Source organism: Corapipo altera, unplaced genomic scaffold, assembly GCF_003945725.1.
Source record: "Corapipo altera isolate COAL_440 unplaced genomic scaffold, ASM394572v1 124, whole genome shotgun sequence".
In the NCBI taxonomy this organism is placed as follows: Eukaryota; Metazoa; Chordata; class Aves; order Passeriformes; family Pipridae; genus Corapipo; species Corapipo altera.
The window spans coordinates 45,136-72,410 of NW_020884967.1; the positions used below are offsets into that span (position 1 = coordinate 45,136).

The 27,275-nt window shown below is 39.6% G+C and overlaps 1 protein-coding gene across 2 annotated transcripts in view; it reads left to right on the forward strand.

Moving 5' to 3' along the window:
- The window catches only part of IARS (isoleucyl-tRNA synthetase), a 98,087-nt gene that overhangs the window by 17,998 nt on the left and 52,814 nt on the right, over nucleotides 1-27,275 (forward strand). For both annotated transcript variants that reach the window (XM_027664953.1, XM_027664952.1), the window contains exons 7-14: nucleotides 1,186-1,303; nucleotides 3,880-4,027; nucleotides 5,742-5,829; nucleotides 9,573-9,633; nucleotides 11,238-11,333; nucleotides 15,838-15,960; nucleotides 17,410-17,501; nucleotides 22,211-22,309. In XM_027664953.1, coding sequence (XP_027520754.1) covers nucleotides 1,186-1,303; nucleotides 3,880-4,027; nucleotides 5,742-5,829; nucleotides 9,573-9,633; nucleotides 11,238-11,333; nucleotides 15,838-15,960; nucleotides 17,410-17,501; nucleotides 22,211-22,309 — 825 coding nt within the window. The remainder of the gene's footprint in view (nucleotides 1-1,185; nucleotides 1,304-3,879; nucleotides 4,028-5,741; nucleotides 5,830-9,572; nucleotides 9,634-11,237; nucleotides 11,334-15,837; nucleotides 15,961-17,409; nucleotides 17,502-22,210; nucleotides 22,310-27,275) is intronic.

A 27,275-nucleotide genomic window follows, 5' to 3' on the forward strand; every position in this document is an offset into this window, starting at 1 on the left:
AACATAGAAGGCAAGACACTGACTGAAATACGGGTCGAGATTCTCAAGCGCAAAATGACAGCCTGCAGAAAAAAGTGCTGCTTGCCAGGATGGGGTTGGTTGCTTAGCAATGAGCTTTTTATCTGCAGAGGGACCCAGAAAAGGGATCAGAGTGGTTTGAAAACATAGTTGGAATAAAGGAGCTTTTAAAGTCAGCAGAGTTTTAACGATTTGGATGGAGTTCTAAATGACAAGACTCTGCAGTGGTTATTTAAGGCTTGCCCTCTCCTGCCTTAGAGCCTGCAGCCTGTACCACTAAGTGTGCAAGTCAGTGAGACCTGATAAGCTGATAAATGTTGGTGATGCTTTAGTAAACCCTGCAGTATTAAAGTTTTGTCTGCCACATGGACATTTGAGGAGTTGCTGTGTGAAGTATGTTTCTCTTCCAGCTTCTGTCCATCTTGAGCATTGCCTCAATTTGTCATATCGTAATATTAAGTGCTGCCTTGATTATTTCAAGGAAACATAAGGATCCAAATAAGCCACAGGCTGTATTGGAGATTTCTTAAACAGAGTTAAAGCTTAATGTGAGACTGTGATCTTTGAGAGGAACTGAGTCCAGAGGAGAACATTAAATTGTGGGACCATAAAACTGAGTTCATTGTTTTTCATGGTTATCTGTGCCCCCTTGTGAAAAATGCTCTTCTGGTTGTCAGGATTTACTCAGGGTGGGTTGCAGGTGTCTTTGACCTGTATCTGCCTCTCTTCTGTAGCACTGGTTGCTGTAGTAGATGCTTAAGATCATGTGATAAGTGAGCAGCCATGTCACTACACATCTGTTCTTAAGTTATAACTGATTTCAGACTTGTCAATAGTTCAGATTTCAGGTGATCTTTGTGCTGAAGGAATCTCAGAAAGATTAGTCAGCAATGTGGATTTGTGTTTCATCTCAATACTGTGTGCTGTGCAGCCAGTGCATGGAATACCAAGCTTCTAGAATCAATTAAAACTAAAAGTGTGCCAGAAATACAGTTGCAATTATCTCTTTCCTTTTGAGTTGCAAATACTGTCTTGAGTTGATGATTGATTGTTTAAAGAAGCTGTCATTTATAAGGAAACTGCAGCTAGAGCAGCAACCCCGTTTTGCAGTTTATTTATTAAATGTGAAACACTAAGTGCTATTCCTTGTCCTTTGTGTCCCTCCAGGTGGGTTTTCAAGCAGCTGTATGACAAAGGACTGGTATATAGAGGTGTTAAGGTCATGCCTTTCTCAACTGCCTGCAACACCCCCCTGTCCAACTTTGAGTCCCATCAGAATTACAAGGTGAGTCAGTATATGTGTATGTTACATGTTGTAATCATATTTCCCTATTGTGTTCAGTTTGGATTTGAAAAGCTTTAATACTGATTGCTTAGTAGTACCTAAGGATGTCATTACACTCCAAATTGTTAGTAAAAATCCAGGTAAATGGGTTAGTTTTTATCATGTTTTGCTGGATTTGTTTGGATCACTTGATCTGAGCCTTTTTGCCTGTTCTCGATTACAACTTACAGATGTTTAAAGTACACACTTTGTTTTATTGTGGGAAATTACTCCCTCACTGGGCTCTCAGGGTGAGTGTTACACTGTGCTGGGTTTTATGCTAAATTTTTAGAGGAGAGCTGCAGCTGTCCCTGTCTGTGCAGATCTGAAAAGAGGAGGGAGTTGAGGTCTTCTGTGAGGGGATTAATAAGTGGTGTCAAAGACTGTGTAGCAGTAGGATAATGGCTCTCTATTAATTTAGACTAGGAAATTCCAGGCAATGTTTTACCCAATGTAATGCACGATTCACTGGGATTTATAAAATGTTCCTTTAAAAGCGAATGACTAGATAAAGTAAGTGCAGCTTCTTGTTTGAAGTTACTCATGTTCACATATGTGAAGGCTCAACTTGTGTCTCAGTTGTCCAAATTTCATGTTAGTTTGTGGATAAAGGTTTTGCATCCCTTCCAGTCCTGACCCAGGCCTCCAGATCCTTCTGTCATAAATCCTTCACTTCTACTATTGCAGCAGAGAACTAGCACAGATTGTACATCTGGTTTCTTTTACATCTTGCCTAAAAACAAGGCCAGTGTGCTGGCCAAAAATAGTGTTTTTAAAACAAATGTTTAAATAGAGTTGTAGTACAATGCAGCCCACAGATAATGGAGCTTTCAGTATTGCTAAGGGGTATTTGTACTGAAGAATAAAGGGTTTGTGATTTATGAAAGTGAGATTTGCGAAGATATCTTGGTATTTGTGACTGTCTGATAAATGAAGTAATTATTTTGCTTGCCCACATTTCATATGGGTTCAGATTAATGAGCTGTGGTTAGAACAAAGACTATTTTATTTTTTTTTTTAATATATGTGCCCCTTTTCCATAGAGCCAAAGCTCTTCTCTTTTCTTGAGTCTTAATGAAATATTTAGATGCTGTTTCTTACTCTAGAACCAGTAGAGTGTGTGGTGGGGGTGCTGCTCTGCCACTTCATGCAAAAATTATCCTTCTTGTCTGCTGGAAGTGGCGTTTGTGGGCTGAAATGCTGAGGGCCGTGAGCTGGCAGGATTTGTTCTTGCTGAGCACAGTCTTTTTGGGGTGTAAGGCATCTGCTGGCTTTGTCACTGTGGAAATCAGCCTTTAGCTTCTGCTTATTGATCCTCTGGGAATTGGGACATGGGTCAGCAGCAATAGGACACAAGAAACGTGTTTAGAAACAGAGTTAGGTGTCTAACATACGTTCCAGTAAAGTGTGTCAGCAGCTTGTGTTACGTTTAACTGAAGAAGTGGTGTCTTAGGTAGGTTTGTAACAGATAAAACACTATACAGTGCCCTTACCTGGCAACCTGGATGCTATTTTTTTATGCTTTGCCCATTGTTTTCATCTGCCTGATCAACTCTGTGTTCAGAAAATGAAGTGAGTGGCCCTCAGTGCTGCTGAGCAGTCGGGGCTGTGCTGAGAGCTCGATCTTTGCCTGGTATTGAGCACAGTCCCTGGGTTATGTAATATTTATGTTTTACTGTTGACTGCACCAGATGTTCACAGAAAATTCCCTCTGGAGCAGCCCTTAGCTCAGACATAAATAGCTGCCTGTCCCATGATGCCATTAACTGTTCCATGATGCTGGATGGAAACCAGAGCTCCTCGCACGAGACGTGCTGAGGCGACAGGACCTCTTGGTGTGGGTAGGGCCCGTGTGTGTGGCACCCTCTTTCTGTTTGGCATTTAAAATGAATAGTGAAAATTTCACATTTGCAGGATGAGGCTCGCTCTTACAATCAGCTTTTCATAATAGGTGAAATGTGAAGTGACTGAATAGGGTTGTACTCAGCTGAAAGAAGAACTTGTTTTCAGGGCATTGTTTTGATTCATTTGAAGGTGAAGTTTTGTAGAGTAGCTGACAAAGGTCTCCTTCCCTGAGATTTCTTTTACTCCTAAATATTGATATACTCTTGTTTTTAAGTACCTCAGACTTTTTCCCCCCCTTGTTAACAACAATGAGTCATTTTATGTGATGTCTGTTCTTCCTTATCACTGACTGTAGAGGAAAATGTGGGAAAGGCTTTGTGTAGCAGTATCCAAGAAACTGCTGATTTTCCTGACACTTGAGATTGATTCTAAACTTTTTAAAAGGGATTATAAGAGGTACCTGAGGGAACTGGCACTCAGTTCTCTTGGGTGTTTTGGCAGCGAATTCCCAAAATCTCGCTGCTAGTCTTGAGTTTTTAACCCCGTAGCCTTGTTGGACTGACAGTGTGCACTGTGGGTGGATGGCAGTAGTAGTTAATATGTCTTAGATTTGCATTTTCTCACTAATACAGGCAGTCAGCCTTTTTTGCCTCCCTCTCTTTTTTACCCTTTGGCTTTATCTTGTTTTTCAGGATGTTCAAGATCCTTCAGTGACTGTGAGCTTCCCACTGGAAGAAGATGCTAATGTTTCTCTGGTTGCTTGGACCACTACTCCCTGGACCTTGCCCAGCAATTTGGCCCTTTGTGTTAATCCAGAACTGCAGTATGTAAAAGTGAGAGGCAAGTGTTAACTGAAGGTGACAAAGAATAAACACTTCTTCCTTCAGTGCCTGCCAATATGTACTTATGTTTTGTATTGTGGACTGTTTTATGCTAAATTGGTAGCACTTTGGGGCTGAATCAGTGTTAGTTTGAAGGATGAGATTTATTTCATATGTGGCTGATTTCTGACTGCTGTGCCCTTGTTATTTTACAGGCATTGTGAGGACTGTTCCCTAAAAAATATTGATAGGTGGAATAAGGAATGAGAGAGACAGGGAAGTGTGACTGGATGTCCATAGCTTTTTTTCTCTCTTCCTTTCTTGGGGCTCAGACTCATGAACAACTTGCTGCTCTGTGGCAGCTGAGTTGCAGTAACTGAACATCTCTGTACCCTTTACCCATAACAGACCCAAGATGGCACATCCTGGTCTCAGCCTGACTGGAATGTCTGTTTTTAGCACAAATGTAAGGCAAGGTGTTTTCTGTGCTTTCCGATATACGAGTACATTTGACTGAGTGCCTTGGCTCACTCATGGCCCAGGTGGTTGTGCCTGGCTGAACAGGTTGTACAGGGAGGTGATCTCCTTCAGGAGAGCACCAGCACTTCAGGAATTGTGTGCAAGGACCATTTAAGGTGCCTAAACATTATAGGCTGTTTTCTTGTTACTGCTTCAAGGAGTTTTCCAGCATTTGCAGTTCCATCTTTTTCCAGTTGGCAGCGGAGTGTTATGATGTGTCATCCTTTTCACTTTGCAAAGGAATAGATTTTATCCTTGAAATGCAGTTGTCTTTAATGATACTGTCATCTACAAACACACCTCCCTTTTTTTTTTAATTTAAATAAAATACTAGGTAGGAATTTCCAGTTCCAACATAACCATGTATATCTAGTGTGTGCCTAAGGTGATATTAAACATGAAGTTGTGCAGGCCTTTACAGTGAACTCCATGTGTTTGGATTTTCTTTCTTCTAAGAGAACTAAATATATGTCAGTTTTCAAAGGTTTTAACGTAACTTACAAAGAATTGCTGAGTAGTTTCAGAAATAGCACCAGCACCTGCCTGAGATGCTGAGTTCTGGGTTTAGATGTCTGTGGCCACTGCTGTGGGACAGTGACCCTGATTAAGTTGGCAGGGTAGCAGTCTGAATAAAATTTGTCATTGAAGTTAAAAAATCAGGGTTTTTTTTTTTTGAGTAGAAAATGAGTTTCTTTCATAAAATTTAAATTTTTTTGTCATTTACTTCCTCTGTAAAGAAATCCAATCACGTAATTAACTGGAAGAGCAGATCTCAGAAAGGCAGCATGGAATGCAATTGTTACACCCAATGTCCACTTAATAATATTGATTTTATGTAGTAATTGTCCATCTCGCAGTTGTTTCCCTCTGTTTCAGTTACAAATATTGGAACTTTTCAATTGCTCTTTTGTTTGGCTCAATGACAGTAGACAAGATGGGGTATTTCTGTCTCTGGAACAGCAAAACACTGAAAATCAGTGGACTGGCTTTCATCCTGTGGCTTCTGTTTAAACCTAACTTTTGGAAAGTGCTTTTTAAAGTCACTGAATGGGGAAAGGAGTATCTGGAAGGTAAAGGTTGATCAGTAGGATTATTCTGGGCAATTTTATAGCTACACTGACACCATCTTGCATGTATTGAAAGGTTTCATAATGGTGCAAATGAGGGGATTAAATCAAGATCTGTGTAACTCTTTGTTTTATTTTATATTCTAGATAATGCCACAGGGAAGATTTATGTTCTGATGGAATCCAGGCTGATAGCACTGTACAAATCTGACAGTGAATATGAGATACTTGACAGGCAAGTCCATAAACTATTACACTTGCTAACTTGCAGTGTTTTCCTAGATCAAAAGTTAAGCATTTCAAGAAGATGGATTTCCCTGCATGTGTGTTTCTTGCAAAAATCTATAAGAGATTGAAATTTACTGGCACAAATAGTTTTGTGTGTGAAGCTACAAATAGGATAAAAGTTTCCTTAGCTCTCTTTGACAAAATACATATATTGGCTTCTCTTAAACCTTTTGTATAAAACATCACCCTGTTAAAGAGGTAAAATACAACATATATTTATTTGCTCTCTTTATTCAGTCCTATGCAGTAGGCAAACAAACAAACCCCAACAAAACCCCACACAACACAAAACCACAATAAAAAAGAATTGTAGACTAGAAAATTTTGAGAATAACACCATTTCTTCACTGGCATTAGCTATTTTTACCTTTATCTTTCTTTTTTTTTTTTTATGAAGCAATTGAAAGCTTTACATTTAAGAAAGGAGGTTATGTCTTCCTTCAGCTAAACAATTGCATGTAGTCGTTGAATTAGGGAAATAAAGAGCTGGAATGTTAAGGATGTTTCCTACTCTGATGGCTTATATTGTGATAGTTGAATAATGATTATTTTATAATTGTGCATTGATTTCTTTCACCCCAACTGAATGCTCTTGATCTCTCACTTGCTCTGTAACAATTTAAGCTGTGCACAGTTTATAAAGATGATTTTCAGTGCTCTCATTCTTCAGAATTGGCTGAATTTCCCGTTTTCGTATTTTTTTTCCTCCCTTCTGAGTCATCAATAAAACCATTGAATAGTGTCAGTGTTATGATAATCCTGCCAGGATACCACTGGAAGTTTTCTTTTGGTCTGATACTGAATTAACAACTTTTTCTCTGGAAGTGATGATGTATCCACCAGTTCAGGTGTTTGTGTGGGTCAGAATGAGATGTCAAAATGTCAAAACTCTTACTAACATTCAGATTTGAATCTTACCTGCTTGCCTAATATCTAGGGTGGTTAGTCTGCCTAAGAAAATTTGGTTTGTTGTGGCTTATTCTTGACAAGTTCATATTGTGTGTTCTTTAGCACTTCACTTTTTAATCACCTGAAGTTGAAGGTGGTTGTTAGTCTGCCTGGTTTTTAGGTCCATCAGTATTGCAATTCCATCATCAAATAGAGGTATTGTATTCTTTTCCAGGCTTTTGAAGCCTCTTTAGGGTGTCTAAAGACTGAGCCTTCTACCAAACCCAGTCTTTTTTCTTAAATGCTTTTTAATGCATTTCCTTTAGACTTAAACAAAAAAAAACCCAAAAAAACCCCTCCAAAAAACAACCAACCAAGCAAAAAAACACCAAAAAAAGGGCAAGCTGGCTGTATTAAATTTGTTGATCTGTTGTCTTTTGATTCCAAATCATTCTTTTAATGGAATACAACGAATTTACCTTCAGTCTGGTTACAGTCATTCTGCATCCAGGAAAGCACTGAATAATTTTGGCCTTTTTTTGGTGTGGTATTTTTGTCAGAACTGTGAAGAACCTGCTCTCTGAGGCAATCATACACATTTCAGATGTTGTTGCTTGTGTCTCTGGTTAGTTGTGTTTCTAACACACTCTCTCCAGTCTTTGATTATTTTTTAAACATGTCATTTTTTTTTTACCTCTGCCTATCCAAAAGGCTCCTGGCAATTTTTATTCTCCTTGCAGAGCAGAATATTTTTCTTCCTTCTGTATCAGTGCTACAGTCTTCTTAAGCTGGTGTTTTTTCCCCTCTTTGTTATGTAATAAATTAGTTCTCTCAAATATGAATTGTGAGGCAATTAGAAGGTAGCTGGTAGTTGAATGGATCTTTGAAAGATTTACATCTATGAGTATATAAATTCATGGAAATGAACTTTCCCATTTCTACTTTGAACTTTTTGCTTTCTTTAACTCATTTCTAAGTTCTCAAGCAGTCAGGCCCTTGAGGGAGAAATTCATGCAACTGCACCAAGTGCCAGGCTGAGGTCAGGGAATGATCTGATTGAAAACGTTGTGTTAGAAATAATCTGAACTTCCTGAGTGCTCTCAGACTTCCCAACCTCCCTCAGGCCTGACTTTGCTCTGCCTTTTCCTCCCAGGCTTTAGAGTGGGAATTTATTTCCCTGTTTCACTGATGAGGTGGGTTCCACCTTGATCAGGATACTTTCAGCTGCTTTGCACAGATGGATTGGTCTGGGTGTATTACCCCAGTTTTGGCCAGGGAGTGGCTTGTTTTGTTCAGCAGGGGTAGATGAGAAATGACTGAGTTTTCCTCCCCTTGCATTGCATTTCAGTCCTTTTGCATATCAAACATTTAATTTCTTTACACTGTTTTCCACTGTTGTCTCTCTTTGGATTCTGGAAAATTTGAATTCTGGACTATCCAGACTAGAGATTTTTGGTCTCTCGACAGTGAAGAATTACTATAGTGCTGTTAAATGAGTCTTATTAGTATAACTTAGGTCACAAGAAGGCAGCACTGTATAAATCTTCAACTTGAAGTCCAGGACTTCAATAAACAAAATGAAAATCAGGACTGTGATCCACAACCTTTACCTTTCACTGACTTTCTGTTAAATAAGAATTTAACTGCCCCCCCTTTTTTTTGTTTTTTAAACCAGTTCTAGTGCTTCACATTCTGCATCTGAGCATTCCCATATCTATGTGGCTGAGCACTGGTTTGCTTTTCCCTCATCTGATCCCGATTAAGCACCTCAAACATTCCTAAGGCTGTTTGTAATATAAAATATATAAACCATCTGCAGAGCCGTGGCTTAAAATAGAAGTCTCCCCTCTTCCTAGAGGATATTGTGTGTGCTGAGCTGAGGAGTCATGCTCTTTAACTTGGCATTAGATACTGCTGGAGGTGCTTTCTGTGCCATGAAGCAGCTTTGAAGAGTTCCCTACTTTGAAGTAGTCAAGTGTTTTATGGTTTGACCATTGTTTGGGAAGTTATAGATCAAGAGCATAGGGAAGGACCACAGCTGTGGCACTGTTAGTTATCCCATCTGTTAGATTAAGTTATGTTTTAGGTAGATTCTTTTTTTCCCAAAATTGGACAATTTAAGTACTTTCAGGAGAGCTCTGAGCTGTGAATCCCAGCCTAATCACTGTCTTTGCCAGCTGTTGTCAGGAGCCTGAAGGGAGCCACATCTACAGGCTCTGTCTGTGTCTTACAATTCTTGTCTGGCTCAGTTGGTCCCTCAGTTGTCCCTGTCTGTGTTGGATTGTTCTCTGAGATGCCCGTGGAGAGCTTGGATGCCCAGTTTTAGCCTAAGGAATGAGGCATCTGAGCTTTAAAGACTGCAGTACCCTGTTTCACAACCTTCTGTGCACATCACCGCAGCTGCTTTGGGTCAGGGCTTATTCAGTTCTGTTGGACATGCTGGGCTGAAGAGCTTCATTCTTATGAATACTGTGTTTTATCCAGAGGCTTCTTGCCCAGCTTTACCAGAAAAAAATTGTCATTAATGCTTAATTCATCTATTAGTTTACATTGATTGCTTGATTGAAAGTCCATCTGATAGAAGTGTACCTGATGACTATTAGCAGAGATGCATTGAGAGACATTCATTTTTTTGTCCAAGTCCAAATTGCCAAAGTGGCATAGAAAGGGGAAGCAAATATTGAGGGAATACTTTTTCTTCACTTTATGAAATCAAATTCTCTCAGGGATGGGGAAAAAGTAAATAGGAAAAAAGCAATTTTCGAGTTGTTAATTTGTTTCCATGTAAATCTTTTTCCTCAGGTTTCCTGGTATTGCTCTTAAAGGCAAGAAATATAAACCACTCTTTGAATATTTTATTCAGGTAAGATGAACAAGTTTGGTGTTTGTTACAGGCTGCAAAGATAAAAATAAAACCCATTCTCAGTATTCCTTGTTTATATAAAGAAATCTTGTGTCCTAATAACAAACTCCAGGTTGTACTGAAGTACTTTAAATCCTAGTTAAAGGTTGAAAAACAGAATGCTTTTTTCTGTATTTTTTTCCTCTAAGTTTTAAATACACACAGAGTAAGAATTCAGTGATAAATAGAAGTTTGATTTCAGATTGCAGAGAAACTTTCAATCCAAATTAATAAATAGGCAGTATTCTCTCAGCTTCTCATCTGTTGAGCTGCTCTTGTCAGCCTATTAAGTCCACAAGTTCTGTCTTCACAAGAGAATGACTTTGGCTGTGAATAAGTCATAGACATGTGATGGTTTCACTGAAGAGTTAAAAGCCTTTGCTGGAAAACCTACTGACAGATCAGATTTATATGGATACAGCATTTAAACACTGCATTAAGTCTGGTGTGGTTAATGGCACTACAGACAGTAGAATATGTAGCAATAGGAGAGGGGGGTAGAGAATTTTTATATTTTTTTTAAACAATCTGATTAAAAATGGATTCAGTTTTTCCAAGAGAAGAAGTGGGTTTACAGCACTGCTGGCCAAGCAGCTGGTAACTCATGTAAGGGATTTGGTCACTTGTGACACCATCTGTCCTGAAGCCTGTGCAGGAGTCAGGGTGAGAAAACCTCTGTAGGGAGCAGGCTCTGATACTTCCAGTGAAAAGTCAAACACAGCTGAATCTGAAAAATTGCACTGTGGATGTAAAGGTTTGGAGTGGACACATTTTGTGAGTCCTGCTGTACTTGTAAGGAGCAGATGGGCATCTTACCGTTTTTTATTTTTTATTTAGAACGGAGGTCTTATCTCAAAATATTTCTCCTCAGAACAAGCCAAATCTAATATTTTGTAGCATATTTGGTTCAGCTGTGACTGCAGTAATGTTTTTTTACTATTTTTGGATTAAGGAATAGAAAATAGCTCTTTATTTTTCATTAGCTATGTCCTGAGCACACTGAAAATTGTCAAATCTTTTCTTGGCAATTTTTTCTGGGTATTCTTTTATTTTTGTTTGGTATTTACCACCCTCTTATTCTGTGAGGGATACAAGGAAAATGTGTAAGAGCAAACTATAAGACTGTAGACTATAAGAGCAAACTTCTTTTTTTTTTTTAAAGTTAAGATGTATAGTTGGCATAAAAAATGCAAGGAGCATCCTGCACCTTTCTTGGTTATATCCTCACGTTCAGGAGTGTATTGTTCACAGTCTGTTAAGCACAGAAGTGTGTGAAGATCTGTGGCTTGAAGAGTAATTGACTTTAAGGCCTTCTAGAGAGGTGTTGGATTTAATCACATTTGACACTGTTCAAATGGAGGATGCAGCCTGGGTGTCTGGGCTATAGGAAATCGTTAAATGTCAGGAATGTCACATTTTACTGTGTCACTTATTTTCAGTGCAGCTCTTTGGTCCTATGTGTGGCTTGTGGCACCTCTTGGTTCTTAAGAATTCTGTTTTGCTGTGTATGTATGTGTGTGTGTATATATATATAGATATATGAAAACCATCTTTTTGTGTTACAGTGCAAGGATAAAGGTGCCTTTTCTGTGGTGGTAGATGGTTATGTGAAGGAGGAGGAAGGCACAGGTGTTGTACATCAGGCTCCCTATTTTGGTGCTGTGAGTATGAACTACACAACTGCCATGTTAATTTTGTTCCACATGCATATCTTGGCTTCCAGCTCCTGGGGACTGTCTGTCAGGGTGATTGATGTTAAACAGTCTTCCCATTTGCTCCTTACAAGTGTAAGAATGCCATGTAGCACTGTATTCTAACGAGCTCTTCTGGCGAGGCTCTTGTGTCCCTTGATTTTGGTTATTGTTGTGGGCTGTGAACCGTTGTATCTTCTGAGTGTCACTGATCTCAGCTTTTCTCAAAGTCTAAAGTTAGAGCTTGGAGAAGGACTGATCTGTGGCACTGATAGTCCAAAGTAGCTTTGTTAAGTGATAATTTAGGATGGTAACAGCAGTTCTGCTCAGCACACTGCCCCTCTTCAGCATTTCAATGTAATTACTCGCTGGGCTTTTAGAGAATGAGAAAATGCTTTCACTGCTTTTGTCCTGAGACTTCATCCCTTGGCGTGAAAGGATTTTGTTGCACTCCATTCTTTTTTTTTCTGCCTTTATTGTCCTTTCCCTCAGTCTGTTCTTTTCAAGGTTGAGAGGAATAATTTTTCATGGATTTAATCATTCCAGTTTTTAGACACATGAATTAAATGCACTACTTTAGGCTTATTGTCCTTTTTGTATCATGTCCTGTCTTCAGCCATTATCCAAAGATGCCCTCAAAAAACTTGCAGTAGAGCTGCCAGTGCCTAGCAATTACCAGTGCTTGGACCATGAGCTCTCTCATAATTTCCAGAAGCTGTTGGCATTAGGAACAGACCTCTTTGTATTCATGTGAAATAGCCCATCCTTTTCCGTCCTTTTTCCCCTGCATTTTTCTGAAGGGTACATCCATTGTGGTGGTGTTTCCCTTGTCAAGAGGAACACTGATGTGAAAAGATGTACCAGCTTAATATAGCTGTGAATAAAGGAAATTAGACTGGGCTATGTTAGCAGTTATAAAGAAATTAATGGTAACTGGAGAAGTGTCTTAGGGAGTGTAAAGCCTATCCCCACTGCTGATCCTCAGACTCTTCCCTATAGCTAAACCTTGGATTTGCCAGAGGGTGAGGGAGCAGACATGGTTTTGAGTCAGGAGCTCTTGCTGTAGGAGGTGAAGGAAGGGAAGAAGCTGCCAGTAGAGCAAGAGCTCTGGAAGAACCTTTCCCTTGGCTGCTCTGTTGGTGGTTTGTGTGTTTGCACAATACAGTGAAGTTGTTGGAAAGGATGACTGTCCAGTCAGAGCAAGGATTATCTGCACTCTTTTATTTGGTTATGTTATAAGCCCACTGAGGTTTTTAAACAGAGGGAGGAAAAAAACCCTTTTCTCTCTCTCCTTCCCTCTCCCTCTCTCTCCTTGAAAGTTAGCAATTAATTTTAAAACCTTTTCATTAAAATAACATGAAAGGCTCACAGAGGGTCCTGGTTTGGGTGCAGTAATTCAGTGTACAGTAGGCTCTGTGTAGAATAGAGTGTTACAGAGTTGGCATTATGTGTTGGCCTTTAGACAAGCTCAGATGAAAGGGACATAGTTCATGATGGCACACAGGACTGTCTTCCTGATTAATTGGCTCCTCTGCACCTTCCTGTGCTGTTGTGTTGAAGGTGAATAGGAAAGGGGTAAGTGGAGCAGGAGGAAAGGGTCAGAGGAGAAGAAATAGAGCACAATCCTTCACAGGAAGCCTCATAGCTTGCCTCTATTCCTTTCCATCATCACTATAAATAAGTCCCTTTGATAAATGGAGATGGAAAGTAAGTTGTTTTTTTTCCTTTAATCCTACTTACTGACTCATGTTCTGTATTGCTGATAGCTTAGAAATGTATCCTTCTCCAACAAAATAAAAAGTAAAAATTCACCTTCATTTAGTTCCAGGATATGTAGTTTCATTGCCTTGTGTGATGCATTTGCCAAATACAAGCTGCCACACAATATCAGAACACTCTATTATTTCAGTTCAAAAGGCATCAAAATTAAAGCTCACAGAACAAGACAAACCTGTATTAAAAACTCGGTAAACTCATTGTACCTCCAGATTAACATGACACTAAAATTCAGCTGCTCAGGCATTTCATCATATGTAGATGTACCTGCAGTCAACTAAAAAAGCTTTGGTACCATTTTAATTCCCAGACAGATTTTTAATTTGCAATACTTCTAGTGTGTGTTCAGACTGAGTCACACAATTTTCATAGATCTGCTACTGATGCACTTTTAGTGCACTGCAAAAGTGTGCCTGTTTTTTGTTGAGGTGCTGAAGGTGAACCTTTTGACTTCGCATTTTTGTTGTTTTGTTAAAATTTCAGATGGAAAAGATTTTGATTTCTCATCAGTGAGCTGTTTGATAGCTTCTGCTTCATTCATTTTGTGTATTACAACTTCTGTATGTAATCTTTTGAGAGATTTAATCATGACAGGGGTACAAAACACTATGTCTTCTATCCTAGAAAGAATTGATATTTGTTTTAGCTTTTATTTGAGTCCATCACTTGTGGATTTCTGTATGTGTTGTGGTTACTGAAGCAGATCTTCGTTAAATCAAGTGGCAGGTCAATCTGAAGAACTTTTCCATTCAAGCTCTTCAAAAGAAAGGAACTAACTGTAGAAAGCCAGAACAACAAAGCCCTTTCTCTATCACTGGGTGCACCAGTGATGCAAGTGGAACTGAGGCACCTCTTGGCTGGGGTCCTGTGAGGTGGCAGGTTTGTTTTGATGTCTGGGCAGGGTTGTGAGCCTGCCAGGTTTTGTGGTATGTGCTGGCTGCTTGTTCAGAGTCTCTAACAGTGCCCTGCCCAGGCAGGGCTGACGTGTGCTCTGTCATCTGGCCTGTATTTGCAACCCTGCTTGCAGTACCTCAGCAGTGACAGCTGAGGGGAGGGCTTAGCTCAGCTCTGTTGGCTGAAGGGGCTGGGTGATCAAGTGGAGGCTGAATAATGGGGATGGCTGAATAAAGCTCCTGGAGAGGGGGAAGAGGCTGTGCTCTGGTGCAAAGGAGTGCTGCAGCTGAAGGGCTTGGTTGTTTTTGTGTGTAATGCCTTGGTGCATCAATGGACCAACTTCCCTGTCTCTGTGTATGAGTTTCATCTGTAAGAGCAGCATCTGGCAGATCTGGCTTGAGAGAGCTGGTGGCCACAGGGACCAGTGGGTAGGGTGGGAGGTACAGGGTGAGGGCCACTGAAGGGATCTGGAAGCCCTGCCCTGGCACTCAAAGCTGGCTCCTCACCTGTGTTGGTTTGATCTGGGCAGTTCAGGGAGCTGTGGAGCACTGGCCTGTTGAATCCTTATTTACACACTTGCTGCTGGTGTGGTTTCCTTGACCAAGGTGCACAGGTTGCTTTAGGGTGCAACTCCTGGGACAGAGCTGCTGGGTTTAGTGCCAGGTAAATGAGCTGTCAGCACAGAGGAGGGAACAGTGCAGCTGCTGCCAGTTTTGGCAGGTGGGGTCACTGCAGCTTCTGTTTGACACTGCACAGACCTTCAGGTTTTGGCCCTGGAGTCTGTGGTTTCCTTTATTTTGTCAGAGCAATGATAGAGGAACCACTGAGGCTCCAAAAAGCCTGGATGCAGCTTAGGCAAGGCCTTCTCATTTGAGGAAAATGAAGTGATTTGAGGAGTGTGTTGGTCTGCAGCTGTTCCCTACTCCCTTCTCCTCCCACTCCCAATAATGTTCTCTTGCCTTAGGGTGAGAAATTGGGTCATCTGGGTGATAATTGGTTAAGATGTGGATTTACTGTGACTTCAGACTTTAAGTTAAAATCTGAACCTTTCTGTCCCGCTACTAATTTTGTTTTAATCTTTTCTACGATACCATTATTGTTTAATGATGTTCAGGAAAGTCTGGAGTGACCCTCTTTTTTTTTCTTTCCTTTTTTTTTTTTTACTTCTTACTTGTACAGGAAATTAAAAATTTAAATGGAGACTGGCCAGGAAAAAAACAATGATGTCCATGTGTGGTTCTTGGTCAGTAGCTTTGCCTCTGGGCCAACAGTTTGAGAAACACAGATTTAAAGGCTTTGGATCTTTTAAGACGTTCAGAAAATGGGATTTCTTGTGTGAAATGCCAGAATTAGATTGATTAAAACAACCTGCCTTCTAAAAAATGCTGTGTAGGCTGGTGAGCTGAACAGAGCTCTGGCTGGGACAGAGGATGATGTAGTGGTTGGCAGGTTCTTTGCTATGCAGTGGGAACCTGAAGCTGTTCACTGCATGTGTGTGTGTGTATTTACACACATAAAATACATGTGTGTGTATATATGCATTTAGGTACCTAAAAAACCATGCACATATCCCCTCTACTAGGTGAGAGACCCTATAGTCTGAAGAAATCATAGTTTTTCTGATGAATAAAACTGCAATCCTACAGAGTCTTTTCCTTGCACATTTGGGATTAGTGAAGGCTGAGTGTTTTGCTGTTCTTGCCCAGTCATCACGTTTTCTATTCAATATTTAAATTCTTGTTTTGGGAATGGATATTTTAACCAGTGCTTTGTATTCCTACAACTTGCTGCTTGTCTCTTGTAGGATGATTACAGAGTCTGCATGGATTTTAATATCATTCAGAAAGATTCTGTGCCCGTGTGCCCTGTTGATGCATCTGGCTGCTTCACAGCAGAAGTGGCTGACTTTGCTGGGCAGTATGTGAAGGTCAGTGATCTTGGAGAAAGTAAATTACCACTTTATTCAAGATAAATTTTATGTATAGTAGAAATGTTCTTGTCTTTCTCTGAGTAGGTTTGTCTGCAGTGTGTGCCTGGTATGTGGATAAATCAAAATGTGTTTTAACGTTTGCAGCAAGGTTGGATTTGTTTATTACAGTAGCTGAGAAATAAAGAATTTGAAGTGTAAGTAATGTTGTGTATCTGTGGTGAGAGGGGAAAGGTGTATCTCCTGTTTGCATCCACTGCAGAAAGAGCCTCACACTTGCCTTCTTCCTTTTGGAAATGTCATGCACACAGTCTGTAGGCACATGTACCTCCCTCACCTCTGGATGACTCTGAATTCACACACATCATCATTCAGTTTCTACCAGCCAGTTAATGTTATGTGACCTGTTAGAAGAGAGAAATCCAGTCATTTTCCCCTCTTGTGGGATGTGTTGCAATGTGAATTTACTTGCCAATAGATGCCAGAGAATCCATGTAAAAGCAACCCATGTGAACTCCAGATTGCTGCAACTACAAATCCCTAGCAGGGAGTGCCTCTTAAATTCCATGTCCTAAGAAAATAATTTGGTTTTAGTCCTGCTGTTACAGTTTGATAGCAAAAGCATGTTCCTGTAAACACAATTTACTTGAAAAAGACCTAAAAAAATTTTGTGTTGCTTTTGAACTTAATCAGCTGTCATTGCTTCCTGCTATACATTAAGGCAAGTAGAACACTGGAGGCTCCATGTTTGGTTTCTTGCTGGTAGAAATCTGAACATAAGGCTCTTGGAAAATATTCTTATGATGCTGAATTTTTACCGTATGGATATTGCTGTATCATAAATCTGTGTGTGTTTTCCCCCCCTTAATGTCATATTGATGCTTGTTTGTTGAGTAGATGATCTTAAACTATTAATATACACCTTTCACTTCCAGCTTAACATGTAAACCCTGGTTAGTTAGTGAGGTATTTATTATAAATAAATATACATTATCAACTTCTGAAATTCAGTCACATTAGAGGAATGTGGTGTAGGGAAGTTTAAGTATTATGTAAGAAGCCCTATGTGACTTCCACAAAATCAAAAGAGTCAATAATAAGATTTAAGATATTAAATAATGTGAGTGCTGGCTTGTATTGGTGCTGCAGAAAATTTGATTTTTGTACATAGTTGTGTGTATATGGAAACAGAGTTAAGGGTGAAAAAAGGCCCATATACCAGTATTTGGAGAGCAAATAACTTTGGAAATTTAGTGTTTTATGGTGCCTCTGTAGTAAAGGTATAAATTGTATAGAAGTGCTTCAGATTTTTTTTGTGTACGTGTGTGTGAATGCTGGATTACTTACAGGGGTTTTTTCATTAATTTGGGTGTTGGAGACAAATCCTGTAGGAGCTCACTGAAAGAACGAAATCTGTGTTCCAAGGAAAATCCTCTGTTCTCTTTTTAGGATGCAGATAAGAACATCATTAAAGTACTGAGGGAGAAGGGCCGACTGATCCACAGCAGTAGTTTTAAGCACAGCTACCCCTTCTGCTGGAGGTAAGGACAGAGGCACATATGGCTTTGAGACTGAGGGTTCTGACAGAGAACTTTGTCAGGTTTGTCTCATTTTTACCCCTCCCTTCACCTGCTGAATTTTTTAATGAGACTAAAAGTAACACGAGTCGAGAGTATTGATTTAGGAGAGCTCCAATTTTGGTTCAGTAATCAAGTAAATTAATTTTTTTTTTTTTGCCAGAAATCTGATGAATTTAAATGTAGCACTGAAAATTTTTTCTATTATGATTTTACTAGTGTGTTTTTATAGCTTGTGTGTCTTGTGCTTTAGTGTTCCATGTACTACCTTTTGGAGATGGCTATAAAAAGACTAAAAAATCTGATTTTTTTCTAAGCAGCTGAGTGGTGGGAAGGGATTTCTTGGTACACTTTGTATTGTATCCAAATAAGTTTATCACAGAATGTTTTCAGATGTTTGCATTAAAGCTTTCCATGTTTTGGATAAAATGGCTAAATTATAGTTGTCATAGTTACTTCTTTTTAACCTTGTAAAATGACTTCTTTCTTTGGAGTCTGGTGGAGCCCAGTTGCTTATAGAGTGGAAACATCTGTATTTTTGAATAAAATGGAAGTTAGCATTTACCACTGCTGGGGGTAGTAACACATAAATAGGCTTTTCTGCTCTGTCATTCCTGAACAGAATTCCCGTGGTCAGGAATAGCAGTTGATTTGTTCACAGTACCTTTGGAGACTTCTTGGAAATGTTTGATTTTGCCGACTAGAAGTTCCAGATTAGCTCTGGAATATCAGGGAAGTGGTTCAGCACAGAGGCCTGTCAGGAATCTTCCCTGGCAGACTGGGAATCCTGCATGTGGAAATCTCCATGGGCCTTCAGTATCAGTGAGCAAATGTAGGTTTTGGGTGTGAGGAACACAGGCTAGACAGATTTAATCTGGCAATGAAGCATGTTTTTATTAGCATCCTCTCTGGTTTGAACTGTATGTACAGTTGCTATTGCAAAACTGAGGGGGAAAAAAAATCGCCGAACAATGTCAAATTGAAAAAAAGAATCTTCAGTAATCTGTTAGCAGGAGAATTGTATTAAGCTTATATTACAAGTCAAGACACATTTAAAATACCTAATTATCTGAAAACACTTGAAGATTTTAAGTCATATCTGATGCACACAGCGTCTGTACTGAAATAACCGTGATAAAAGCTCTTCTCTCTCTCTGGCTTTAGCACTGCCAGGTGAAGTGTTTTAGCAGTGTGCATTTATCTTTTATCTGCAGCAAGAATAACCTTGGCTTGCTGTTGAATAACAGGCTTGGTTTGTTTCTAAGAGCTGCTTGGAGGAAGAAAGGGAGTTGCTCTTTGAGTGTTATGTCCTTGAGGATTTAGGACAGTTTTTGAGGAATGGAAGCCCCAAATCAAGCAACACTTGTGTTGTTCTTGTGTAGCAATTCAAATATCCAGTCATGGCCTTCTGAGACAAACCAGGAATGGAGAAGTGCTGATTCTGAAGAACATCCTTATTCCTGCCACTCTGTTGACATTTTTGTTGATTGATGATAAGTTGCAGGCAGCACCTAGCAGCAAATTATCTGGTGGGAAGAACAGAACAATGGATTCTACTTGAAAAGCTCATTTCACTGCCATCACAAATCAAACCATAATTGGAATATGCTAAAAGTAGAAGAGTAGTTCTTAACTTTGAACATAGTTATAAGTTATTTTGATTAATGTAAGAAAACTTTGAAATCAGACTCTTCTTAATGTACATGCTTTTTGCTGAAATCAGGCAGCTGTTGAACACTTGGTATGTTGAGAAATTTGCCTTATTTTTACATATGATGGAATTAGAGTCCTTCTCTACATTTTCTTGTTACTGTGTTATGTAATACTTTTCTGTCAATTAAACTTTAGAATATAGAAACAATAACTTGGTGAGGACACAGTAGACAGTTTTCGGTTAGAATTTGTCTTCATTGGAATTGCTGAAGATGGGGAACATTGCTCAGATCCACTCTGTGCACATGTGAGATCTTGAGTCTGAATGGTCTGGGCAGCAGTTTAGCAACTGGAATAGCAGAGCTAATGAGCATGAGAGCTGCAGTGTCCCTCACAGCTACTGCCTGCCATTCCATTGGGAAGCAGTTTTGGGAAGCTCTACCAGTGACAGATCCAGAGCTTTGTCTCTTGCAAGCCAGTGAAGGCAAGGCCAGGAAGCATCTCTCATAGCATGTGCTCAATTACTAATCATTTGGTTCCTAAATTACAAGAAAATGGAGTAGGAGTGGGATCACAAGTTATTATAATGTGATTGCTCTGAGATATTTCTAAAGGATCTGTTTGCAAGGAGAACAAAACTTTGAGACAGGGAGGAAGGTTTAGGCAGGAATTTTATAATCATCAGCCTCTGATTTAAGGTCTGTCTGGGTGATTTTGCCCTTTGCGTTGATGGAAAACACAACCCAGCAGTGGATGTTTGTTGTTTGATTGTACATCAAAGAATTGAATCCAGATTCAATTCAACTTTCTCACCAGCCATGAGGGGCAGAAATGTGGAAGGTTGAGCAAATTTTAGTGTTTTGTTCTCTCCTGTTTCCTGCTGAGGGACTGCTTGGCAGCACAGATGGAATAAAAAAGTCTTCAGAGAAACTGTGCCATCTCCTCTTTCTTACTGCCATCAGGTAGGTGGAGCAGTACTCTGTGGGTGCCCTGGAATGGTTCTCAGGTGTTACAAACTTAGTGTCAGGTTGAAAGCCTGGGAAATGGGTCCTGCTTGTCCCTTTGTCACTGATCCCTCCTGTCTGAAGCTGCTTGGTGCACTGAGGCCTGTGTGCAGCCTGTCAGCTGCTCCCTCCTCACACAGGTTGGGAGCCAGTTTATTGTACCAACCTTCTCTCTGCAGTATGTTAAGACCACGTGAGAAGATGTTGTTACCAGGTTTTATTCTCCTTGTTTCCAGTTACTCAAGATCTTGTGATGGCAATTCATCATTCTTTAGCACTTCTGAAACAAGATGCTCAGTGAAACTCAAATACTTCTGGAGGACCTTGTAGCTTGGGGAATACTTTCTTTCTTACTGTGATCTTGCTGCTGTGTGAGGAGTGAACTGAACTGTTCCCCTTTTTAGGTGTTAGGCCATAATTTGAGAAGCAAACTATCCTACCTAGTACATTTGCATTTAATAGCTTGGACACGACTACATTAATATTGCTTTGAGCTCTTACCATTTCCTGTGAGTTTATAGATACTTTAACACCTGAACAGATTGAAACATATAGGCTGTAGTTAAAAGGAAATCTCTTTTGAAATACAGTATTAAGAGAAGCAGTGTGGGTTTTATTATTGGGCTTTATGCACCGAGTCCAGGTTTTAAGGTTTGAAAAATCTTTGCTGTAGGTTTTCTTCTGTTGGTCAGGCAGGTGCACCTTTAGCAAGTGCTTGGGCAGCAGCAATTTTAATTTGCATTATAATCTCCAGTGGTTTCTGCATTCCAAACGAGTCCTTCCTATGGATATAAGTAAAATTAATTCAGCTTCTAAGATGGGTTATTTGTAGTAGTGACTGCATGCAGGAGATAACAGTAGTTTCTCAGGGTCTTTGTGAGTTATTGCTGAGCAAGTCTATTGCTGAGTTCTGTAGCAAAGGGACTTAAACAAAAGTAATATTTTTAAGCAACATTTTGTGGGGTGGATTGATGGTAAGGGAGAATGAGCTTCTTGTCCCAGTGTTGTTGGAGCTGCTCTGTACTTATAGACAGATTCCATCCCCTAGGGTTCAGTCTCCCTCTTAGAGCTGGAATAATGGGATGGATGTGAAGGACTAGAAATGGCTGAGGTCTCCTCTAGTGACTTGTGCCCACTGTTTGATCACAGGATGCTTTAGAAGGATGTTATGCTACTTGAACAGCTAATCAAGACCTTAAGCAGTTGTGTTCTGGAGCAGATAAATCAAACTGGGTTGAGCCAGTGCAGTCAGATGCTTAGAGATATTAATTTTAGTAAGTAATTTAATGAATTTATCAGTCTTTGTGCTCTGACCTGTAGTGTCTCCATTTCTAACCAATTCCAAGTTGTGAAACTGTTCTCCTCCCATATGGATTTTAGTTTATTGGTTTTTGAAGTAAGGAATATGTTAAGACATCTTTAAAACCTCTTTTGTATGCTTATTTGGATCTCTTTGTTCCTTTCTCCTTCTGGATGGGACTTTTTTCTAGTTAACTCTGGGTTCTGTTACTTCTTCTTGATTTATGATGGTTATTTTAAATGCAAATAGTAAAATACATCATAATATTTCCTGGCTTTTCAGATCTGTATACACATAAAACAAGATGCAGAATGAGCTCACGTGGAAGACTCAAATATGACTCATTAGTTACTGAAGTTCATGTTGTTGTGTTATGTAGGAACACGAATTTCAAATTCAAGTATTGTTTGAACATTCTCATGATTACTGTTGCTATACAATTTCCTTGATTTACTGCATTTGGAGATTATTACATTTTTTTTTCAGGATTTGATTTTAAAATGGTAGCTCACGTAAGTGTAACAGTTTGTGTAACTTAGAAAACAAAACAAACCCCAACCTTTTTTAACTGTGATTAATATATCAGGAACAGTGAATTCAGTCAGTGGAAAGGGGGCTGTTGTGTATAAAACCATATATTACAGAACACTTGATAAATAATTCAGCACTTAAAAGAGTTCTGTTTGTTTTGCTCCCTTCCCATCACCTTCCTACAGGTCGGATACACCATTGATATACAAAGCTGTGCCAAGCTGGTTTGTCAGAGTGGAGCACATGGTGGAGAAGCTACTGGAGAATAATGCCCAATGCTACTGGTAATGTCTCCTGCATGTATCTTTTCCCTTTGCCTGGAGTTGGGTGTGTGTGCTGGAATTCTACAAAGCTCTTTCACTGTTAGTGTGCTAACTCTGTATTTCCATTCTCTCCTTTTGAGCTATTGCTACTGGAATGGGGCTGGGACCAGCTTTAAACAATGTTTTATCTCAGTTTTATCAAGTAAGGTTGAGTAATTACTTGTAATTTGTAGTGAAAATACACTACAGGATCATTAAAATTGTCCTCATGTCATGTTATACAACCCTAAACAATTCAACATGGAAGAAACTGCAGAAGCAGGAAAGTGCACAGTCAAGCTTCCCAAAAAGCTCCACCTGAGAGAAGAATATAGGCAGCTTAACTCTGGGTATATATTGTTCCTAAATAAACTAATTTTTAGATAAGTTTTTCCTTTTCACCTAGTTATTGCAGATGAGGTTGATTACTTTGTCATAGGTGCGTTTGAAGAAGAAAAAAAAACCCCACCCCCCCCTTCTCTCAAAACACCTGCGAAAAATCCAACCCCTGCTTGTGGAACTGTTGTGAGTAAACTGGGTTTCAGAGGGTTAAATAAGAATTTTCCACTGATGGCCAAAATTACATCTTTGTATGTATACAGGGAATGTGAAAAATGCCTGAGAAATTTGTGTAGAAAACAACAGGTAAGTTTTAAGTAAAATGCAGTATTAAATTAGCAGTCAGAGGGAACTCTTGGTGCTGGTGGCCATTTTGAGAGTCAGTCATGGTTTTGTGGTGTGTCAGCAACAAAAGGATCTTATCCTTTTGCACCTTCATAACCTTTATTTTTATTTCCCTTCCTCTCATCAATAACTTGTGCCTGGAAGGCTGAAACCAAGTGGAGAAAACTTGGAAATTAAAACCTCATTCAGTCTTTCCTTTTGAGGGCTGTGGGGAGAGTTGGGATCCCACCACTTTTCCACCACAGGTACCTCTGACAGTGTTAAAGAAGGTGATTCAACTTCCAGTGAGCAATTACAGCTTAGGCTGTGGTGTTTTTTTTTTTTCCTGGACAGTACTTAGCAATTAAATTCTCCATGAGCAGCTTTTGCATAACTGCTTACGTGGTACAAGCACTGTAATTACTGAAATATGTGGGGAAAGTTAGTGATCCATAATAGACTGTCCAAAAATGCTGCAGCGTTGGTTTGCTGATCAGCACATGCCCAGTCTGGATATGGAAGAAGAGTTTATAGATTAGTAAATGTTGCTTTCTGTTTTCCATAGCAGAACATACTGTGATCCTTCTTTGGGGGAAAAATAAGCTGGAGAGGCGGTAAAAGTGTTTGTTCTTGGCTTTAATTAGCTTCCTCAAGATGCTTTTACTGTTGGGATGACAGTAGACCTGCATACTTAATTCTCACATGAACATCAGAAAAGTGGAATGATCCTATTAAGGAAATGTTTGAATGGGTGAGGTGGTTTTGCTTTTCCAGGAGGCAGAGCTTCAAGGAGAAGCTGCTGAGTGACCTCCCTTCACCCAGGAGGCATTAGTAAGGGTTGGTAATCAGTTTGAACCCTGCCTCTCATACATATTTGGGGTTTCAGTGGTGGTTTTTTTAAGTGCTGAGTAGTGGGGGCACAAGTGGAAGCAAATGTAGGAGCTGCTGTTCCAAAGGTTGGGTGAGGAGAGCAGGCAATTAAGCCATTTGGCAATATTCAGTGTACTTGGAATTAAAGGAACCCTTTGTCCTTTAGGCAATTCTGGAGTTTCAGCATGATTCCATAATTGAACATAAAACTGATTCCTCAGACCTTTTCTCAAAACAGTGTGGTCTTAGGGATTCTGAGAAGCTTTTTGTTGGAAATAGTCTACAAATACAGATGTGTTCTCACAGAATAATTAATAATATTTATACCTGTTTCCAGTATGTGATTTCACAGCAGTTTGAATACTGTGTGGCCTTTGTTCCATAAAGTTGGCTTTCAAAAACCAGCTTTTTAAAAGAATAAGGCAGTGGTTTAAAGGTTTTCTTCCTGTGTTCTCCACACAGTTTTGTTTGGGCTGTAACTTCTGAAGTTGACACTGAGACTGCAAGCTGCCTTCAGTATACATTTATTTAGATTTTGGGAACTCCATTCTTCCTAAAACCTACTTTTTTGCTTTTGAAGAGACTGGATCTCAGAAAGTGTCACAGGAATAATATGTAGCTTTTTCAAAATTTATTTTTGGACTCTCTGGGGCTTCAGCATGTCCTGAAAATGAGAAAATTTGGGATAATGCTTTTCAGACTATATTAACCTTTACAAAATGAGTTTGACTGCATTGCTTTTTTTATTCCTATAAATGACAGATAGGTATATTGTCCCTTAAGAATAGCTGCCCTCTTGATAGATATTCTTTCTGATGAAATAGATTAAACATAGTTGGACAAACTTTGCAACCTGATTACATTTCTAATTGGTTTTTTAGTGAATTACCCAACTGATAAAGCCACAGTCATTCAAAATTTATTAAAGCCAGCAACAGTATCTTCATTTTTTGAAATTAACTATAGCTTTCAGGAATGGGTACATGAGCAATGTGCCAGCATTTTTGTGAAATCAGAAGCAAAAAAAACCCCTTTTCTCTGTCCCAACCTTGTTCTGAACAGAGCGGAAAGTAACTTGTGTTGGGTGTTGATGAAAATGCAGAATTGGAACAGCAAGAGGCTGTGTTTGGGTCTTTAATTCAAGTTCCTTTACTGAATGTTCTCTACCATACAACTGGCAAAAGAGACTATTTAAAAGAAATTGTAAATGATACAAAAAGAGTATCTTGTATTTGGTATTTGGACACCTGCAACTGTGACACTCCAGATGAAGAGGGGCACATTTGGCTGCAGTACAATCCAGTCCTGTCAGACCTTGGCTTCCTGTGATATTGATAAAGGAGATAAAGAAGAGTGAAATGCAGCACCAAGGTGCTCTCTGAATTTCAGCCTTAATTGTCACTATCATTTTGTAGAATGGTTTGTTGAAAGAGCATTTTCAGTGTAACCATGACAAGTGACTTAAACCATGGCACCTTAGATTCTGTTCTAGAATACAGGACTAATTCCTGTCATCAGAGTTGGTCTAAACTGCAGATTTAGAAGTCATTGTAAAGAGTAAGTTAGTACAATTTATAATTGTTTCTAAACTATTGTAGCTCATACTTCTAACAGTGTATGTAATATTTCTGTACTTACAGGCCAGTAGAAAAGATTCTATAGACTCTGTAGTTTGTATATAAAGATCAGGGTTTTTTTCCCTTTTAAGCCTCCCTCAGTTAAAGTTCTACTTCAGTAACTCCTGAAACACTTACCTCTGACTGCTGCCAAGTTTCTAACGTTGGAGATGTTGTGCAGTTCTGACACTGTTTGCATAAGATGGGCAGCACTTGGTGCAGTGGAAAAACGAGCATCAGTGGAAGGAAAGCAGTGATGGGAGACAGAGAGGAACTTCAAAGAAACCAAACCTTTTGTTCTGGCATCTTCTCACCACGGAAGAATTCAGGCATTGTAATAAAGAGCTTGATGTATAGGTCCTTAGTTGAAAGTATTATTTTTTTTTTTTTTGCCTTTCATCCCTGAAGCTGTTAGTTCTTGCTGAAAATACCACCCAGAGCACTTTAGTCAGAGTGAATTTCCTGGTTTACTCACGTCAGTTTTGCACACCCTTCCTGCAGCTCCTGGGAGAGCCCAGGGGTCTCCTCATGTGTCAGTCGAGCACCTTAATCTTTTGAGGAACTTTTGGTCTTGATCATTCAGATCTTTGACCACCAAACTGTCTCTCAGCTGTTGAAAGGTGTGATGTGATCAGGAATGATGCCTGTTGGTATCCTAAACCCTAGGGCTGGTCAGGAGTGTAGGGATAAGCTGTAGAGCTCATCTGCAGTAGAAGGCAAATACTCTACTAAACTTATCATTTTTGCACAGATGAAGAATCTGAGTCTGTAGCAGGGCAACAGAATTTTAAGCCATAACAGAATTATAGCACAATGGAAGAAAATTAGTTAGTGAGTCCTTTGTTTTCCTCCTTTTGCTTTTTTTTTTCTTTTATTATTTTCTTTCTTTGTTAACATTAACCAATACATTTTATCTGAAAAGTTTTAAACACATTGTGTGTGTAGACTTTTAAATTTTTTTTTTCTTTGATATCACCATGCAGTTGTAACTCTCCTTTTTGAGTCATCAGTCACACTTTTCTTACTCAGGAATCATGAATTCAAATCAGATCTCATCTCTAGTAGTGACTGTGATGTGTACGGTGAGGTGCAGTCACTAGATGGCAACATTTCCCGAGGAAAAATCCAAATTATTGGCATTGGCTGCAGCAGGAGGTGAAAAAAAATTGCTGCAGGGTTGGCCTTGTGTTTGTCTCATTTAGAGCAGTGAAAGGCAGAAGGTTTTATTGCTCTCTCTTGTCAGAATTGGTTGAGGATTAGAAGTGAATTTTGAGTCTTCTTCCGGTTGATTTTGATGACTTTTGTTCTGCTGTGCCCTAATTTTGCTGTTTCCTCTCTCAGCCTCTTGAGCAGAGATTGCTGATTATGCCATGAATAGAGCAGGTACCATTCCAGCCCCAGTGAAGGGTCACCAGCAGCTTTATGTGTGGTTCCAGTAAAACCGAGTGAATAAAGCCCCCAAAGTGCCAGCTCCCCAGGCCCTTACAGCACGATGGGCAGCGGGGAAATCTGTGACATGTAGAATATCTGCCACTGTTCCAGGAATGCAAACATGTTTCTGTATGTGGATTGAAATGGATCCCGAGTGGTGGCACCCTAGAAAAGTACTTTGTAACTCTGAGTGTTGGAATATTCCAAAGGAAACTGTGCAGGAGGAGAGTGAAAGCTTCATCCCTCACCGGCTTCGGGCTGCAGGGCTTGTTAAGAAGATAAAGGATTTACTAGCAATTAGCAGGGTGCCTGGGTCATACAAGTGGAATAGATGGGGGTTTTTGTAACGTGGCTGTCTGACACAACTG